The 18,323-nt window shown below is 45.5% G+C and overlaps 2 protein-coding genes across 8 annotated transcripts in view; one reads left to right on the top strand and one right to left on the bottom strand.

Moving 5' to 3' along the window:
• Nucleotides 1-10,456, top strand: part of SPTAN1 (spectrin alpha, non-erythrocytic 1) — a 49,604-nt gene extending 39,148 nt beyond the window's left edge. For 4 of the 5 annotated variants that reach the window (XM_009634709.2, XM_009634701.2, XM_009634695.2 and 1 more), the window contains 14 exons: nucleotides 100-232; nucleotides 676-774; nucleotides 1,053-1,212; nucleotides 1,443-1,519; nucleotides 1,684-1,893; nucleotides 2,168-2,464; nucleotides 2,950-3,062; nucleotides 3,876-3,893; nucleotides 7,067-7,121; nucleotides 7,634-7,830; nucleotides 8,227-8,280; nucleotides 8,769-8,915; nucleotides 9,252-9,399; nucleotides 10,133-10,456. In XM_009634709.2, coding sequence (XP_009633004.2) covers nucleotides 100-232; nucleotides 676-774; nucleotides 1,053-1,212; nucleotides 1,443-1,519; nucleotides 1,684-1,893; nucleotides 2,168-2,464; nucleotides 2,950-3,062; nucleotides 3,876-3,893; nucleotides 7,067-7,121; nucleotides 7,634-7,830; nucleotides 8,227-8,280; nucleotides 8,769-8,915; nucleotides 9,252-9,399; nucleotides 10,133-10,258 — 1,834 coding nt within the window. In that variant the 3' untranslated portion in view covers nucleotides 10,259-10,456. The remainder of the gene's footprint in view (nucleotides 1-99; nucleotides 233-675; nucleotides 775-1,052; nucleotides 1,213-1,442; nucleotides 1,520-1,683; nucleotides 1,894-2,167; nucleotides 2,465-2,949; nucleotides 3,063-3,875; nucleotides 3,894-7,066; nucleotides 7,122-7,633; nucleotides 7,831-8,226; nucleotides 8,281-8,768; nucleotides 8,916-9,251; nucleotides 9,400-10,132) is intronic. The other variant, XM_035890245.1, reaches the window with a different exon arrangement.
• A 41-nt stretch (nucleotides 10,457-10,497) lies between these two features.
• On the bottom strand, nucleotides 10,498-18,273 carry DYNC2I2 (dynein 2 intermediate chain 2). Of its 3 annotated transcripts, none has more exons than XM_035890265.1 (10): nucleotides 17,873-18,273; nucleotides 17,487-17,741; nucleotides 16,625-16,734; nucleotides 15,283-15,363; nucleotides 14,685-14,842; nucleotides 14,011-14,120; nucleotides 13,116-13,283; nucleotides 12,453-12,685; nucleotides 11,484-11,641; nucleotides 10,498-10,863 (listed from the first exon to the last, which is right to left on the bottom strand). In XM_035890265.1, exons 1-10 carry the CDS (start codon nucleotides 18,065-18,067, stop codon nucleotides 10,625-10,627), a joined length of 1,707 nt encoding a protein of 568 aa, XP_035746158.1. In that variant the 5' UTR covers nucleotides 18,068-18,273; the 3' UTR covers nucleotides 10,498-10,624. The 3 variants fall into 3 exon arrangements, with proteins under 3 accessions (XP_035746158.1, XP_035746162.1, XP_035746168.1); XM_035890275.1 differs by having other exon boundaries at nucleotides 10,800-10,863; nucleotides 11,470-11,641; XM_035890269.1 differs by lacking the exon at nucleotides 15,283-15,363 and having other exon boundaries at nucleotides 10,500-10,863.
• Between the last annotated feature and the right edge of the window lie 50 nt (nucleotides 18,274-18,323).

Here is an 18,323-nt window from a genome sequence, read left to right as displayed (position 1 = left end):
GTTCTTAAGTTTTCTGCTGCTGTAATTTGTTTTCACATCTTGTATCTAAAAGCCATAAAGCAACACTGTTACTAATTTTACCTTTCTTTTCCCATACAGGGGCCAGCGTCTGGAGGAGTCTTTGGAGTACCAGCAGTTTGTAGCAAATGTTGAGGAAGAAGAAGCCTGGATCAATGAGAAAATGACATTGGTAGCCAGTGAGGATTACGGAGACACCCTTGCTGCTATCCAGGTATGGAGAAAGTTGTATGGAGAAAGCTCTTTGTTGTTCTTGTGCTTAAGGAACCTTTTCTTTATCTGTCTTTCCAAGTTAGAGGTTATTGTTGGTTTCTTTTGATGGGATACATTGTAAAAAACATGAATTCATTTTGTAAAAGCATCTCAACTATGTTATTTCCTGTAGAAATGACTTATAGTTTGGTGGAGCTTTGCATCTCTTGACCTCTGATGGGCAGTCCTGGTTAACTCAAATGGCTGAAGTTATATTGGAAGTCTGTATCAGTCGTCTTTTGTCCACAGAAAAACATCAAGTTGTGCTCAACAGCTAAGATTAATAGTTTCTGTCAGAAAAAGTTTATGCTAGCTGATTTATAACAATAAATTATTTTCATTTTTTTAATTTTTAATAAGTGGTGAGAAATTATTTTTAAAAGTGACTATCTCTTGTATTTGCAGGGTTTGCTGAAAAAGCACGAAGCATTTGAGACTGATTTTACTGTCCACAAAGACAGAGTGAATGATGTTTGTGCCAATGGAGAGGATCTCATTAAAAAGGTGAGTATAAACTGGTAAAGAAAAGCCTACAAAGGCTACCCAGGACACTTTTCATGTCAAAGTAGATTTACTCTTCTCTCAGGACTGATTTGTCATCCCTTTGAAAAGAACTCTTACTCACTTTTTGCAGCTGAATAAGCTATTGGTGTTAACTGCTTTCAAACCTATTTCTTGAACAAAATCTTTCAGTTGAACCTCTTGCTCTGTCACCAACTTACTGGATGCCTTGGAAGACCTTAGGATCACATGGTGTGCATTTTTTGTCTCCTGTCATGTAGAACAATCACCACGAGGAGAACATTACCGCCAAGATGAAGGGCCTCAGAGGCAAGGTGTCAGATCTGGAGAAAGCAGCAGCTCAGAGGAAAGCCAAATTGGATGAGAATTCTGCCTTCCTCCAGTTCAACTGGAAAGCAGATGTAGTGGAGTCATGGATAGGTATGTTCTGTATTGGGGCAGAGTACCCTGTCACAAAGAAACTCAAATGCTCTTTCATTGCAAAAGATCTTGCATATCTTCTGACTTGCTGTTGTAACAAGCAGACGTAAACCCAAAGTAATCAGCAGTGCTGTATCCAATTTATGCTTCCCAGGTAACCTGATCTGGAATAGAGGGAAATGTGTGAGATAGAAATGCTGACATTTCTACTAAATTGTTTCATTTTGCAGGTGAGAAGGAAAACAGTCTGAAGACAGATGATTATGGACGTGACCTCTCTTCTGTGCAAACACTGCTCACCAAACAGGTTAGTGCTAATGCTGCTTCCACCCCGTAAGGGATAGAGAGAACAAGGGAATGCTTCAGTACATGAGGATCTGGTATTTATGTTTGAAATTTATGCAAGATCTTGGAATGGTTAAATAAAAATACAATCTAAATTTTTTTTTTTTTTTTTTTTTAACACTTCAGGAAACTTTTGATGCTGGACTTCAGGCTTTCCAGCAGGAAGGAATTGCAAACATCACTGCTCTGAAAGACCAGCTGCTAGCAGCCAAACACATCCAATCAAAGGCCATTGAGGCTCGGCATGCTTCCTTGATGAAACGCTGGAATCAGCTACTTGCTAATTCTGCTGCCAGGAAAAAGAAACTCTTGGAGGCTCAGGAGCATTTCAGAAAGGTAAGTGGCCAAACTATGGGGCTACAAAAATCTAATTTTCTCTTTAAAAAAAAAAAAAAAAATTCAATGCTTGCAACTTCTGCAGCCTTTTCATTTGCAGCTAATGATTATGGAGATCCTGGAGATTTGTTGTAAGAATTTTTTAGATGTTTGTAAGAAATAAGTAATAAAGGCAAACTGTCATGGATGCATGTTAATTCCAGATCAGCTTACATAGACTGTTTGCCTTACTGCATAACTGAACTGATCAACTGGATTGTTTTCTCTTTTCAAGGTTGAGGATCTGTTCCTGACTTTTGCAAAGAAGGCGTCTGCCTTCAACAGTTGGTTTGAGAATGCTGAAGAGGACCTGACAGATCCTGTGCGCTGTAACTCGCTGGAAGAAATCAAAGCACTGCGAGAAGCTCATGATGCCTTCCGTTCTTCACTGAGTTCTGCCCAAGCTGACTTCAACCAGCTGGCAGAGCTTGATCGCCAGATCAAGAGCTTCCGTGTAGCCTCTAACCCATATACGTGGTTCACTATGGAGGCTCTTGAAGAAACATGGAGGAATCTGCAGAAAATTATCAAGGCAAGTCAGAGAGAGAGAGAGAGAGAGACTCTTTTCATAGTTTATGACCTTTCAAGTCTTCCCTGGAAGTTGTCCTCCAAGACAATCAGTACAAGAGTTTGTTATTACAGATGGAAATATCTGAAAATTTGGGAGCAGAGAAAAAATTCCATTACCTATAAACTTGTTTTCATGGTCTTCCATTTGCGGTCTTTCAAAAGACAAAGCACATGTGCCTCGCTTCCTAACTGTGAAATGTTAAATGTCCATGCTATGCAGTAAAGTAACTGCTGGTTCAGTTCCAGTTCTCAGGACTTGGGTAGGAATGCTCTGTGCTGTCATCTGGGATGATTTTGTCTAGATACCCAGGACGCTCTTTGAGCCCTCAGTCTTGTTTTGAGCCTGAGAACTATGCTGGTATGCGGCTCTTAGTTTTTGCTTTTTATTACAAGACGAGGACAATCGCATTATTTCTCTATTTTAAATTATTTTTGTATGTTTCTCAGGAACGTGAATTGGAGCTGCAGAAGGAACAGCGAAGGCAGGAAGAAAATGACAAATTGCGCCAGGAATTTGCTCAACATGCTAATGCTTTCCATCAGTGGATTCAGGAGACCAGGTATAGTTTGTTGTCCCTGGACCTGCCCTTAGAGAATTCCTCAGCTGATATTTGTATCCATCCTATATCTCTCCGGTCTGTCTAGTACATTTCCTGCAGCTGGGATTTGAGGGAGGTCCTGTTAGCCACAGGGCAGGGAAAAGCCCTGAAACACCAGACTTGAAAAACGTTTCTGCTTCTGAATTCATTTTCCTGGAATAGTTCCAGTTATCCAGGACTTCACTCTTCTCTGGTTATTCCTGAACTAGTCTGCAGTACAGCTGGGGGGTGGGAACAAGTAGCTGGAAGCAGCCTGTGTGAAGTGCCAGTGGCATTTCTGTTAATGCTCCTTTTGTAGTGAATAACGTGTTAGAAATCTCACTGGAATTTCAATAGAGAAAGAAGCTGTGAAAAAAGCTTAAGACTACTTGGTAATCACTTACCTGGGGTGCTGTCTAATAATATCCTTGCCTAGGGAGAGGGAGTAAAGATTTAATAACTGCGTTAAAAATAAAAAAATCTCAGGGTCAAGAATTGTGGTGAACTGAAGAGCATGTTTCTAGAAAACAGAGGTAACCGTGCTCAGGCAGTGCTGTCAGCCAGTTCTGATGCGCTCTGGGTGTGGTTCAGAGGAGGTGAGTTCTGTTTTCATGTAATCCTGTGATTCTCTGTCTCTGTGTGTTTACAAATATTCTGTATGTGTCTTCATGAAATAATGAAATATAAATATGATTTTTAACTTTGTGATGTTTGCTTCCCACCCAAACCTCTGTCCCTCTCTTACTGTCTTGTCTCTGTCCTGCTGCCTGATGTTTGGATCTTCACATTCTACAGGACTTACCTGCTAGATGGGTTAGTATTGAATTTTATATCTTTAAAAATTTGGTGATGCGTTCTGCTCTGTCTGTGTGTTTTCTTCTGTCATTACATAGCTTGTGAAAGCTGTGCTGAAACCCCTTTTATTTGAAAAGAGCGATCTGTGGCTGAGGTGCACGGACACAGGAAACAAGATTTTGGAGTAGATTAAGAATAAACCAGCAGAAACATAACAATTCCCTAGTCACAAAGCAGAAGTAGTTATTAATGGGTAGCCACTGGCATAACCATTCAAGTCCTAACTCTTGTTCGTGCTTTCTCTGAGGGCTTGCACAAGAACAGGCTCTTAATCTGACAAGATATGTGAAAACACGGAATAGTCTGCTTCTGGAAAGCAGCTGACATTCCTAGTTTTCCAGCATTCAGAGACTTGTTTAGTGAAACAAACTTTTCCATTATAACTGTTCTCAAAGCTCCAAAATACTGACCGGTTTTGGTAAGGAGGAGGGAAGATTCCTATGAAGAGGCTTTACTGGCGTTATCTTAAAACTCTGTAGCATGCAAATATGAACTGCCCGGGTTTTAATCTGCTGCATAACCATGCCCCAACAAAGATTATATTCTTCATGGGAGAAAACAAAACCTTCCAACATGAACCCACAAACTTGTGTGGGTTTGCAGGCAGTTTGATGCCTGCAGTTTTAAGTCCACTTTGTGTCCACGTGAATAGTTCCTGAGGAGGATGCAAGCCGGTCATTTGTCAAGAAGTGGAAAGGAAATAATAAAAATCTTTTCAGTGTCTTCAGACTGCCAAACTCTCTGAGAATGTGTCTGTCCATTTAAATGTCTTCAGTATTAAAAGTCTGCAGCACAATGGAGGCTTTGTAATAAGACATAATGTAAAATGGTAACAAATAGTGTATGGGCCTGTGTGTCAGCCCTGTGTAAAGTGCTGGAGAGGAGGCAGGGCCTTTCTCATAGATAAGGCTTTTCATAATAAAAGGGTGGAATCTTTGCAGATAACTGTGCTACTTATTTGCTCTGTAATGATCGCAGCGTCTTGTGTTCTGCTGTTCCTGCCAGATAAAAATAATTTGCCCTGTTTTTGTTGTACAGTTTAATGGAACTGAGCAGATTTTCCTGGAACAGATGCTGAATTCTCTGCTCCTTTGTGAAGTAGTGTTGTAGATCAGTCCTGGTGTCCAAGAATGAGCAAACAGAAAGGAGCCATTTACTAAAAGACATAGGGTCAGAGCTTGAGATCACCATGCCAAGCTCTTTTGTTGAACAAATTACCAGAGGCTGCTGATATGCCAGGCAGAGTTTGTCCTTAATTCTGCGTGAATAGATTAAAACTGCAGATTTAGCTCAAAGAGGCATTGGCTGCGCTTAGCCTTCCTTGGCAAGAGGGCAGACAGAGCTTCAGAGAAGTTTTGAGATAGGCGTTGCCATGCGTACACCTTGCTTTGCAGTGTGCTGCAGCCGCTTGCGTGCAGCCGGCGCTGCCTGGAGGAGGCGCTTGTTGGGGAGGGGAGGAAGAAGAATTTGGAGTTTAGGAAGAATAATGCCTTTAAAGAACCTGTAGATAAGTTAACTGCAAGACTTTAGTTTGTCTCTCAGTGAGACTCAACTGTTTTGTCACTTACACAAAAATAATAATAGATTATTTTTGTGTATGTGCAACCAGCATTTCAAGAATTTTCTTCAAGTACTTGCTTGTGTTTGCTGCAGGGTGGTGCAGCTTGGAGTGTGGCTCCACTGCAGTGGCCGTGTTTGGGTGTGTTCTTTCCTCTGTTCATTCTTTCTCCTTTTTGGAATTTACTTGGTTTCTTTTCTTTGACTAGCATAGCCTATCGTCGTGTCATTCGTGTCTATCAGTATGAAGTTGGGGATGATCTATCTGGAAGGTTTTTTCCTCTGATTTTCTTACCTCACTTTGGTTTTCAAATGCACTCTTTAATTCCAAGGCTCGCTTTCCTTCTAACTAACTTTCACGGCTTAGAGGTGCTTGGAGGTTTGTTTCCCTGTTGACTCTTTCCTTTACATGGTTGGTTCCCAGCTTCCTGCTCAGGGTTCTGGGCATGTGCTTCAACTCTTAGACCTGCATTGAATCTGAGCCTTAACCCTGTGGTGAGAAACACCCAGATGTTTGGTGCGTTTTCATTGCTACAGAGTGATTCAGCACTTGAAATCCCCTTCTCAAGAAGCTCAAAAGCACGTAGCAGGATAGATTTCAGTGGACATAAAACCTGGTTTTAGTGACTTAAATACCAGTAACTTAAGTTTTAGAAACTTAAATATCACAGAGTCGAAGAAGAGGACAGTCCACCTGCACAGCGCCCAGACTTGCTGTCGTGCGCAGGTCGTTCATTACAAACTCTCACCGTATGTGTGGGAAGGACAGATACCTTAAGCAACCTTTAAGCAGCAGTGTTTAGGATCCTGGGGAGAAAAGCAGCGTCCAGAGACTTCCTGTAGCTAGTCCATGTGAAGTAGGGCTTGGAGACCATCACCATGGTGGTGATCTTTGTATGCTGGTGTGGGGGCTGCAGTGCACCGACGAGCTCAGTGTGGAAATTGGAGAGGAGCGGCTGTCCCCCAGTGTCTCTGGGTGCAGGATGGGAAAGGTGGGGTGGGAAAGGCAACTGGCCACCGCTCGCTGCTCTGTAGGAGAGGTCTGTAGTTTTCTGCAGTGATTACGCCATATTAAGATTACTTTTAAACCAAACCAGTAGTTTTCAAGATCTTTTTTCCCCCCACTTTATCGCCATGTAACGCACCTCTCTAGAGCTCCTGTACCCTACTGGCAAATCCAGCCCATCTCCAGTGAATCACCTGTAGTTCGCGTGTGCGTGTGTGTGCTGGGCACGGTGGAGTGGGGTGGGACTGCACTAAGTTTCTAATTTCATTAGGTCCAGTAGAGCGGGCGCTTTGGATCTGGCATGAAGTGTGGCTGCTGATCATGTTGGCTTTCAAATGGGGCTAGAAATTAACTATGTAAAGAAATAAGAATCAAACAAGATGTACATGTGTCAGTCTGAAATAGGATGAGTCAGAATAAACAAAACATGAAAATGGTGTCTAAATATCTCCAGGAGAACAATACTGCTGTAAGGATTTTTAATTTCAAGGAAGGACTGTTAATTTCAAGCCCCACCTGCCATTTTCTGTGGGAGAAGTGCTCTTTCTCACTGTGATTCTGTGTTTAGGTCTTGTATGGTGGAGGAATCGGGAACGCTGGAATCGCAGTTGGAAGCTACTAAGGTAAGCAATGCTCACCTGTTACTGAAACATCTTTCCCAACTGATGACTTGGGAACACAGGCCGGGAATGGAAATGCGTGTAATTACAAATCTTAATTGATTTTACCTATTTTGCGTACTGAAGAGACCTTTGGGATTATCTGTTTACGTATCTGATGTCTACTTACTTCACAAGCCATTAAGCAACACTGATGCAGTTTTCCTTTTTTGTTCTTTTTTTCTAAATGAGCGGGGTAGGACAGGGAAGATTCAGTATTCTCAGCACGTTTCCTAATAAGAGGGTGGGGGGAGTTTGTCTCAAGAACTGGTTTGCAAGCCCTGTGGGTTTCCCGTAGTGTGCATGAAGAGGAATGATGTTCTGAACAGTATTTTCCAAATCCCAATGTGTGTATACATAATCCCAGCAGAAAAAGAAGAGTATAACCCCTCCTCTCCTGCCAGCCTGTGTTCTAACTTTTTAAGGATTTTTTTTTTTCTGTGCTCCTTGATTTTCTCCTTTTCACTCCCTAACAGCGCAAGCATCAGGAGATCCGAGCTATGAGGAGCCAGCTGAAGAAGATTGAGGACCTTGGAGCAGCCATGGAAGAGGCACTTATCTTGGACAACAAGTACACCGAACACAGCACCGTGGGGCTGGCACAGCAGTGGGACCAGCTTGACCAGCTGGGGATGAGAATGCAGCACAATCTGGAACAGCAGATTCAAGCTCGGTATTGCCTGCCCTGTGTGTGAAGCGTGGCTAACCTGGGGGGAGGGGGGTGTGTGCAAGATAGGAGACACCTCTGCCCATGTCTGGAACCAAACCTTGCATGATGTGTGCTAACGAGTCTCTCCTGTGCTCTAATGGGTGCAGTGAGCGTGTAAATCCCCACCAGCTCCTGGCTCTCTTCAGAGGGGTGAAGTTAGTGGGTTTGGAAATAGTTCCTGCTGGCCATTAGTGATGACGAGATCTTAGAGGAACTGATTTATTTTGTTGAGCTGTGGTGATGTAATTGTTTGCTCATTTGTCCTCACCTGATGCAGACGCTGGCTCAGGGCAGAGGGACTCCAGCAGAGGAGTTCTGCAGTTCAGGAACTGTTCACGAGCTTTGCTTCTTCCTTTTCAGAAACACGACTGGGGTCACCGAGGAGGCTCTGAAGGAGTTCAGCATGATGTTCAAGTGAGTTGCGGGGAAAGCGTGCCCAAGGAATGCTTGTGAGATATTTCTGGCACGTGCGTGGCTCCTGTTCACAGGATTCGCTGACCGATCTGTTTGTAGCTCCTTTGTTGTCTGCACGATTTTGTGCTGAGCTGCTCTGATCTCTGCCAGATGGCAGGAGCCTCCAGAGACACCCGCTGCTGGCTGGGTGCAGCCACAGCCGTGCCGGAGCCTCTCCTGGGCATGCTCACTTGTGGGCACAGTGGTGTAGGAACTGGGAGTGCCGGTGAATTCCAGCTGGGAATACAGCCATTTTTTGGATGCTTTTTAAGCAAAGTGAAGAATCTGTGTTTACTTTTAATGTGTATGTTAGAATAATTTACTGATTCAAGCTCATTTGTCCAGACTAGTACGCTTGTTACATTCTGTTCTAGTCTTCAGCCCACTTTGCAGCTTTCAGGACTCACAACAGACACTTAAGAATGTGGGCTTTGTTTTTATGTTTTTAGGCACTTTGACAAGGACAAATCTGGACGCCTTAATCACCAGGAGTTCAAGTCTTGCTTGCGCTCTCTCGGCTACGACCTGCCTATGGTTGAGGAAGGAGAGCCAGACCCAGAGTTTGAGTCTATTCTTGACACTGTAGATCCCAATAGGTATGTGGGTGGGACCTTTTTATATGGCAAAATGTTGTATCAGTATCTTTTGGGGAGCTGGCTGGAAGCGCTCTCTCAGGCTGAGAGCTGTGCTTACCTCTCTTGTGGAGAGACCACGGTTGTTTTCACAACAGTTCATGTAAGAGTCTTCATAAAGGTAAGACTGACATTTGTGAAGAAGAAACTCCCTTCAGAAAACAATCTGGTGCTGACAGTCTCCTGTGCTAAGACTTTCCCTCCTCCCAGAAAGGTTAAAGCCGCTCTCAGAGGGTACGGAAGCGCTGTGCTCCGGGTATTAATGGCTGGCAGTGCTCACACGCTGTGTTTCACCGGCAGGGATGGACACGTCTCGCTGCAGGAGTATATGGCATTCATGATCAGCAGGGAAACAGAGAATGTGAAATCCAGCGAGGAGATCGAGAGCGCTTTCCGTGCCCTCAGCTCGGAGGGGAAGCCCTATGTGACCAAGGAGGAGCTCTACCAAGTGAGTACTGGTTGTGGCCCGCCAGGGAGGAGTGGGTGGGGAGGCTTTTTATTCACAGACAGTTAACAAAGACCTGCACTGTTGCTTGGAGGTTCATGTCACTGTAGTCAAGTCAGTTATGAACCCGCAGAGGTATCCTCTGCAGCAAACACAGAATGATGGTAATGGCCCCTCCCCGTTGCTTTCTTGGCTCTATAGAGGGAGAAGAGAAGCTTTAACTGCCAAAGAACTACTCAGATTGAGTAAAACAGGGGCTACTCTAAGGCCTAGGAAGGGGGTGCATTCACTGTGTCTGTCCTTAGAAACTCACACTTCCCTTTAGTCGTTTGGGAGACTAGAGGGAGATGTTTCTCCAGATAGCGATTCAAAGGAGGAACTTAAGCCTAAGCTTAGACACTACAAACATCTCCTCCCTCTTGTGGCCCTGCCAAGACAGCTGGTTTTTCCTGTCTGAATCCTACCAGCTGGCAGAGAAACAAAGAGGTTGTGCTGCTTCCTCTCTCCTATCAGTTACCTGTTCTGTCTTCTCTTTGGTGGGAAGACTCAGGTCAGACCTTCCAACCTGAAACCAAATAGTGCGATCAGCCACAGCATTTCCATGCCGGACGTAGTTCTGCTGCTCCAGCTTCTGCTCCGAGCTGTGTGCCTCTGGGAATGGGAGGGCTGCTCGGAAATGCCCCGTCTGCAACCACGCAGGGCCCATCTCCACCTCTGCACTGTCTTTATCTTTCAGAACCTGACCCGGGAACAAGCCGATTACTGCATTTCTCACATGAAGCCCTACATGGACGGCAAGGGCAGAGAACTTCCTTCTGCCTACGACTACATAGAATTTACACGTTCACTCTTTGTGAATTGATCTACAACACTAGTACCAAAAGGTGCACAGAACATGCTCACGTTTGCTGACTGTAGCTCTGCATGTGTCTCTCTCTCTTTGTGCTCTACAATAATCAGTGTTACTTTATGATGTAACCTTAAACTGCTTAGCTTAAAACTCTTAGGGAAAACAAACATATTGCAGTGTGCTTCAATAAAAGTTATTGGTCGAACCACATCATCTTGTGTTTAATGGCTAAAAGCAAATGTAACTGTTAAGTGGATGAAACTCCAGCTGTGGCGGCTGCGTGTGTTTTACAGGCCAGCTCTGTGGAAGAGGTGAGTGGGCAACTTTTCCTGCAGTCTGAGTAGTAACCAGCTTCACGCAGCTGGTTGTGCTGCTGCCTTAGTCCATGATCTCACTTGCCAGCTGCTCCAGATGATTCATTTCCCTGGGTCCCTGCTCAGTGAAGTCAGAACTCAGCTGCCAGACCTTGACCGTACCGGTAGCATCCCCTGCTGCCAAGAGCCGAGTTTGCTTGATGTTAAATTCTAAACAGTAGACAGGGCAGTCGCCCACGGCCTGCTTCATGGAAAGGGCTGGCTTCTGCAAGCTCTTCTCAAAGTCAAACAGGTGCACATCTCCTGTAAAGCGGAAACATTTATTGCGGCTTTATGGCAACAGACTTTGTATTTCATAGAATCATTTGGTTGGAAAAGACCTTTAAGATCATCGAGCCCAACTGTAAATTTAACAGCAGATCTGCTTAGTCTGGAACTAAGTTTTTCTTTTTAACCTGTTTCCCCTTCCCTCCAATGGGGTCTAGGCTGTGACAGATCGCTGACATCACTGCAAGACAGCGCAGATTTATTCTGCTGTTAGGGACCTGAAACCAGCTTGCCAAATTCTTTGAAATCTCCATTCCTTAACTTAAAAATGTTTTGGGTAAATTTTCTAAGGAAAAAGTTCTGGCTTTAAACCATTAGCTCTAAGAAGTAAATACCAGAAACAAGGAAGCTGGGAATAAGTTTTAGCCACAGTGCTCTTGCCGTGTTACAGCCCTGTGAAAGGCTGTGGCAACAGAAGATGTGATCAAAAGTAGAAAATAACTGTGACGGAAGTCGTCTTGCTAGAGTTAGAAATTACTCTGTTAGGCTCATTGCTCTCTGCTTGTGGGAAGTGCCAACCAGTACAATGGACTTCTAATTAATACCCAGCACAATCTTGATTTTATGTCTGAGAATAGGCACCTGCAGTTACTTGCCTTCCCCAGATGCAGCTGCAAAGACCAGTGGTCGAACTGGAGACCAGCGTACACAGAAGAGGTATTGCTTTGATAACTGAAGAGTAAGGAGGGGTTGTGTCTGCAACAGGGAGTGCAAGTGAACTTGTCCATCGGTCCCACAGCTCAGAAAGAGGTTCCTGGGGCAGGGAGGAAGCAAGAAACAACTTATTTGGTTTTACTGCTAAAGATAAAGAACAAAAATCAGTCAAGGAGCATAATCTTGGACAATATTGCTGCTTTGCAAAGGTCTGACCATGTTTCCTAAAGCAGCGCTTTCCAAGCTATACCCTGGATGTGGGCTGTAGAGACACAGCTTTATTACAGCCCTCAATTAAGCTTAATGAGGGCTCATGTTGGCCACTGAGTATTGATGGTGGGTTGGGGGCCAGAGATGCCCGAGAACTGCTAAGCTGGAGACAGGCATTGTGAGGGCTGTGTTTGTCTCACGCAAATTAAATGCAAACCTGGGCTGTCAGCAAGTTTCATAGAAACGGGGCTTGGGGCCTCTTCCATGGAAGGCAGAGATGTGAGCTTCTAATTTAAATTCAGGCAGCTGCTAGTAAGATTTCTGATGGGCCAATCGCTTAAGCACTGATAAATTACTTTTTCAGCTCCTCCCTTTGTCTTAAAATTACTCTTGACTACTAACATCTAGGATGATCTAAGGAAGGTGGTAACGTTCTCTGCTGGCCCAAGTACAAACACTATTTTGTGCTACTCATGTTGTGCCCACGTGCGGTGTATCCGAGTGGGCAGCTTCACCAGCACCAACGGATGTTGTTTCTCCTACAACAGGAAGTTAACTTGATCAGGTTCCCGATGCCAGGTGACCCTTTTTTGGAACTTATACACACATACGCCCTGAGGGCTATTTGAAAAATGCACGTGTGAAGCCAGGCAGTAACTTGTGTCCAACGTGCAGCACCGATGTTAATTCACAGCACTGGCCTGTGGAAGGGCGAGCAGCTCACGGAGTACACGGGCCCTGCGTGCGGGGAGAAGGTGAGCTCTGCTGGTGCCTTGAGGGGAACGGAACTGCCTGTCCGACGGAGAGCCAGCGTCTCTGCTGCAGTGGAGCACTTCAGGGAGTAGCCACCTTCCACACCGACGACGAACACGCGGGGATCAAAGTGTGAGAAAGAGAGCGAGGTCACACCCACGGCTGCCTCTCCCCAGGCGAACTGGGAGAAAAGAGACAAAGCTGTTGTGAGAACTGGGGCTCCACTGAAACACACATATGGTTGGAGCAGCGTGAGCCAGCCTGCCAGGAGCCCAGTGAGTTGTTTGCTGCACAGCTTGTACCAGCTACGATGCTTGTAGCACTGCTCAGCCTTCAACCTCTGCAGCATCCTCCTACAAGGGGATTCATAGGAATTAATATTACTAAAAGCAAGTTCTCTTCTCCACCCCAACAGCTTCTCTTTAGAGGACAGCAAAACCTTGGCTGTTGCCAGTCTTCCAAGGAGCGATTTCAGTACGGGAAAGGGTTAGTGCATATGGCCAAAAGGGCCTTTTCCTGGCCCTCCTCACGTGGAAGGCGAGGTCTGCATGTGGGCTCCAGAATTAAGAGTGGTTTTGTCAAATCAGCCCCCCACAAACTGCTGAACTCACCTTCTTCAGCTGAGTGCTGCGAGGGATCTGCTGAGCCACCACGGCAAATCCTTCAGCCAAGGCCAGCCAACCATCTCGCTCCTCCCGCCACACCAGGATCTTTCCGTCCGTTGACACGCTCAGCAGCCGGTCATGGTTTCTGTGCTTGGCATCAGGTAACCAGTTAACCTGTTCCAAGTGCCACGAGCTCATGAGGAGGGGGACTGTCATGACTGCCAAGCCCACGCTCAGCAGCCTGTGGTCCCCTGACCCGCCAAGAGAACATGGGAGCAGAACCAGGCAGCAGCTGGTTCCAAACCAGCTTCTGCTAGGAGCTGGCACACAGAAATGCATTAAGGGCTGATTCTGTTATTGCAGCTTCTATGGCTCACCTGCCATCGCTTTTGAGGTGTGGTATTTATGGTATTTCACCCAGCTACAAACAGCAGCATTTTCCCAACTTCCAGATGAGAAAATGCAGAGATTGCCCAGAGTCACAGTACCCCAGGAGGACAAAAACCACTAGGAAGCCAGACTGCATGACAAGTGGTGACCCTTCATGTAGCTTTAAGCTTCCAACTAAGGATCAGTGATGCTTTGCTGCTTAAGTTTTTAAACCACTACAAATGTTGTTGGCTGCAGCTGCATCAATAAACAGTTACAGCATGGGAACAGGGCTAGTCTTCATGTATCCTCAGTGGAGAGAAGTTATTTTTGCTTGCAAGTGTCCAGTTCAGCAAATGCCTGTTCAGTAGCTAGATTTGGGGAAAAGCAGTCAACAAAAAGAGAACATAACTGCTGAAATGCAGCAGCCTGTCTGAGAGCTTCAGGTAAAGCACCAGTGAGGTGAATACGAACTGAAAGCATGAAATAGAGCAATGGCAACTCTCGCCTCTCTCAGCTGCATCTACTGTACCTGATAGACTGGATCAGTGTGAGTGTCATCTGTCATCCCCGTCCTCCAGATCACAGGGTCTTCTGTTCTGCTGGTATCCCACACCACCAGCTCCCCACTGAACAGGCCACCTGAAAGGACAAAGATACCGATAAAGCATCTAAGGGCTAATAGCACATAAACACAAGTAATGCAAGAGGCACTTTGTGCTGTTACTGCAACAGAACTAGGGATAATTTTTCTTACTGCCAGTGAGTATGACCAGAGTTCTGGGAAGAGCAGTCCTTAGTGGCAAGGGTGATAAATGCACAAATGAAGCTCTGGTGGCAACAGGCCCACCAGCTTCAGAGGACTGGCAGCTGTATACAGGGCACTGTCAGCTCCGGCGTAAGGGAACAGCTCTACCCAAGCAAGTACACTCTTCACACTTACACCCAGGGCTGAATTTCCTTCTGTCATCTCTCTCTGAGATGATATAAAGGCAGATGTGACTGAACAAGCAAGTCCCAGCTCCCAGCCCAGAAGCAACTGTGTGCTTATCGATGTTGGTGAGCATTAGTTCCTCAATCTGAGGAGCTGCAACACCATTACTTCTGCAAGAATCTTAGGCTGAGCTCTGAGAGAGGAAAAAAATGATCCAAGCTGAAGGAAATAAGGGTACAGTTCAGATAGGATCTAAGGTAAGAGCAACCTACCAGCTATCAGTGAAGGCTGGGAGGGGTGGAAAGCCAGGCACATGACAGAACTGGGAACGTCCACCACTAGGTCAGGGCGCTGTGGATTCAACCCTCTTCTGTCCAGATTCCAGGTACAGACATAGGATTTTTCCGTGCTCCAGTCTCCACCGTCCAACCTGAAGAAGAGAAAGGTACATCATCTTGTATTGTTCCTCAGAGAATCCCGGTCTCACAGAGCTCTGGTATGCCCAGCTCATCGTTTAAATGTGCTGCTTTGTGGCTTGATGGAAAACTGAGGCGAAGGGATCATGAGGTGATGAAGCTTCTCTGCAGGCTAGTATATATATACAGTATGTGTCTGTACTTACAGAATAAAGTGCCTGCAAGTAAATCCCAGATACAATTCACTGTTCCAAGATCTACTAACCATTCGAATAATGGGAACAATCTAAAGTGCACATACAGACAGTTGCTGTGAGTACTTGGGAATGAAAATCCAAGACCACCAAATTACTGCTGATTTGCAAACTGCTGGAGTTACCAGCCATGTTTCCTCTAAATAAGGACTTAAACAGAGATCCAGGGGCTGAGAATACACAGCGAGGGAATAGCTTACCTGGAGGACTGATAGGGGCTGAAAAGATTTCCTGAGTCTTGCCTGGCCTGAGATAAGCAGCATGATTTGAAGTCCGGGTGCCTCCACGGGAACAGAGAACATTCTGTACAATCGCCAAATGGTGTCAATGACCCTGCACAAATCATGCCACGCACCCCAGCCATGCACCCCATCTAGAGATTTCAATCCAGTCCTATGTCCTGTTTGCCACAAGTGGCTCATTAGTACTCTGGGATGCTAAAAGACACCTGCCACTCTACTTTGTTATTTCTACCTGTTCCATTCATCACATGCTTACTGAAGTGTTACGTGTGTTCTGTCCCTAGCACCGCACTGACCGGCGTGATGTCCTGTCTTGCTACAGGGAGATGATATGGAGGGCAGAGACCTACAGAACAGCCAGTGGCCAGGACAGGAAGCAATTATTTTGAGCCTGACTTCTACTGCCTTTATTTGATGCTCTTAATTCATTTATTGGAGCAGGCATGATCATATAAAAGGAGCAATTTTTCATCCATTGGGTACTTGATCTGTGAAACTCCTTATTAAAGGATGACGTAGATGCTAAAAGTTTACAGAGATTCACAGAGACTGGGGAAGTTCATGGAAGGGAATTCTACTGAGGGCAACCACAGACATAGAAACCACATTCTAATCAGAAAACAGCTGTAGACGGGGAGAGCAGAAGGGGCAAGTAACATACAGGTTTGCCCTGTTTTACTCTTCCCTATGCATTCACTCAGGGATCCCCTTTTTTGCTGGGGCTTTTAATCTAAGGAAACAGTAGTGGAAGGAAAAAGGAACCAGGGCAGCAGTAGGGCACCAAAAGGAGAGGCTGCTATAGACATTCATTGGATTAGATGAAAATTGTGTCTAACCCTCCATTCAGAAAATCTTAAATGTTTGTTAGCACATGTCCATGGCATCAGGCGCACGCATGAATGGGTGCCAGGTTCATCCGGGGTGCTAAGAGACCACATTAAAACAGCACGATCTTCAGTGAAGATAAGCACCTACTTCCAAACCTCACCCACATATATTTGCAAGCGCATCTGCTCTTTGCATTTTCTTTCCAAACAGAATCTATCTAGAAACAAATCAGTACATGTATCCATTTGGGGGGGGAGGGGGAGGGGAGGTAGAAGAAATAAAAGCCATAATTTAAGACTGCCCTGAGATTTTGTTTCTTTGAATGTGAATTATTTAGCTTGCGTAAGATGTGCGTATATATATACGTACGTCTACTTTATTACCAGAGAGGAAGCAAACATATCTGAAACTCAGGTCAGCCTGAGACGTCACATCAACCTCAGTTGCACTCTCAATCCATCCAGATACTCACCGGCCATACGAACATGCAACAACGGATCCGGTTGCATTCCAGGAGACGCTGGTAACCTGGAGGTTTTGATTCTGAGCCTCTGGGTATGACAACGTATGCAAACACAACACCTGGAAGAGATCAAATTCAAGCACTGAAGCAACAATCTCTGAACACAGAGAAATGAGATCTGTGCACGCCCCTGCATATGATCACACGGTTACAGCATAGGCTTCCCCTCTGTCCAAGTGGCACACAGATATATATGTGAAAATGTTGTTGAATTCCTATAGGGAAAAAAACCCAAACAAAGCACATGACCCTCCCAAACCAACTGTTGCTTCATAATTACATCTCACAGACTGCACACTTCAGGGGCAGTCTGGAAGGCTGTGCCTGTCAGATTTACAACAGCCCCCAGGTATGTGTCTAGCACTCGCTAAGCTTCACAAGCAATGGTCTGAAAATGACTGTACCAACACGTACTCACTGATACAAATTGCTCCCACTCTTGAGCACTGTACGCTAAACAAATACAATCTAAATAGGAAGAGCTGCTGAATCACTGCCTGCAACTGTTCCTAGATAACTGCTGGTCTGGCAGCTCTAAAGGGGCTACCAGATGCTGAAGATAAGCCTACACCAACTGCAGGCTTCCTTCTCACAAAGCTGCTGCAACACTGTCACGAGCAGGAAGAGCAGTTTCACCAAGCAAGGTCAGACCGCGAGCAAGGGAGAAAGGTGGAGAACAACAATGAGTAATTTCTAATAATTAGAATCTGGAAAGAACAATCACAGCAGTAAGAAATAGAACTAACAAGTCAGAGCCACTGCAACCAGCTCTGCTTGGGTAACAACAAGGATCTGAATTCTGTCAACTTACTGTTTCGTTCTGATCTGTCCAGTTCACTTCATAGCCATCAAAGGCATGGCTCTTCCAGTTTTTATTTAGCTCTTTGATAACAGCATCCTCCACTCTCTGAAGGAATGACAGAAGGCTAGTGGAATCTACTTGGACTTCTTTCTGGAAGTCTTGGACACCATCTTTACTTTGATCTGTCTGCACACTGGCATCTCGGCTAGTATGAGACTGCACTGCAGTTTCTGCTGTTGAAATTTTCCCAGTCTGGCAGCTTTTCTAGTAAAAGGAGACAGACAATCTATAATCCAAACAGAAAATAAAAAACCGAAAAAGTGTCCTGCACAAAACATTCAAAGCATCTTCCCCTTTCTGGCATTTCATAGAGACATTCAAGCACATTTGCACACCTCTGGTTCATGGTTAGAAGCGGGGTGCCTCCGTAACTGGGTGACGTATTTGTGACCTTCACATGATGGGGCATGAGACAGAGATGCCTGAATGCCAGGCAAAGTCTGGCCATGTGCTCTACAGCACGGAATGGGGAGGGTGAGAGAATTGCAAAAGGCATGGAGCCTCCAGAGGAAACAGCAAACACCGAACATGGTAACAGATGCGGTGCTATCAGCTCTGAAGCTACGAGCTCTGTGGCAGCTGCACGTGTGTTTCTTTGCCAGTTGGTATAAAGGGCCTAAATGAGTAAAACGCCGCAAATGGGCAGGCCCCGGGTCCTCCTACCGCCGGCTCGGCCCCGGGCACCGGCAGGGATGCAACCGCCCCGCGGGGAAGGTCTCCGTCCCGGGCCGAGCTGAAGCAGCGGGACCTGCGGGGGGGGTCACCGACGGGCCCGGAGGGGACGAG

This window comes from Egretta garzetta, unplaced genomic scaffold, assembly GCF_000687185.1.
Source record: "Egretta garzetta isolate BGI_Z169 unplaced genomic scaffold, ASM68718v1 scaffold190, whole genome shotgun sequence".
Classification (NCBI taxonomy): Eukaryota; Metazoa; Chordata; class Aves; order Pelecaniformes; family Ardeidae; genus Egretta; species Egretta garzetta.
Note: the sequence above shows the minus strand (reverse complement) of the source record. Positions and strands in the feature narration are given on the sequence as shown.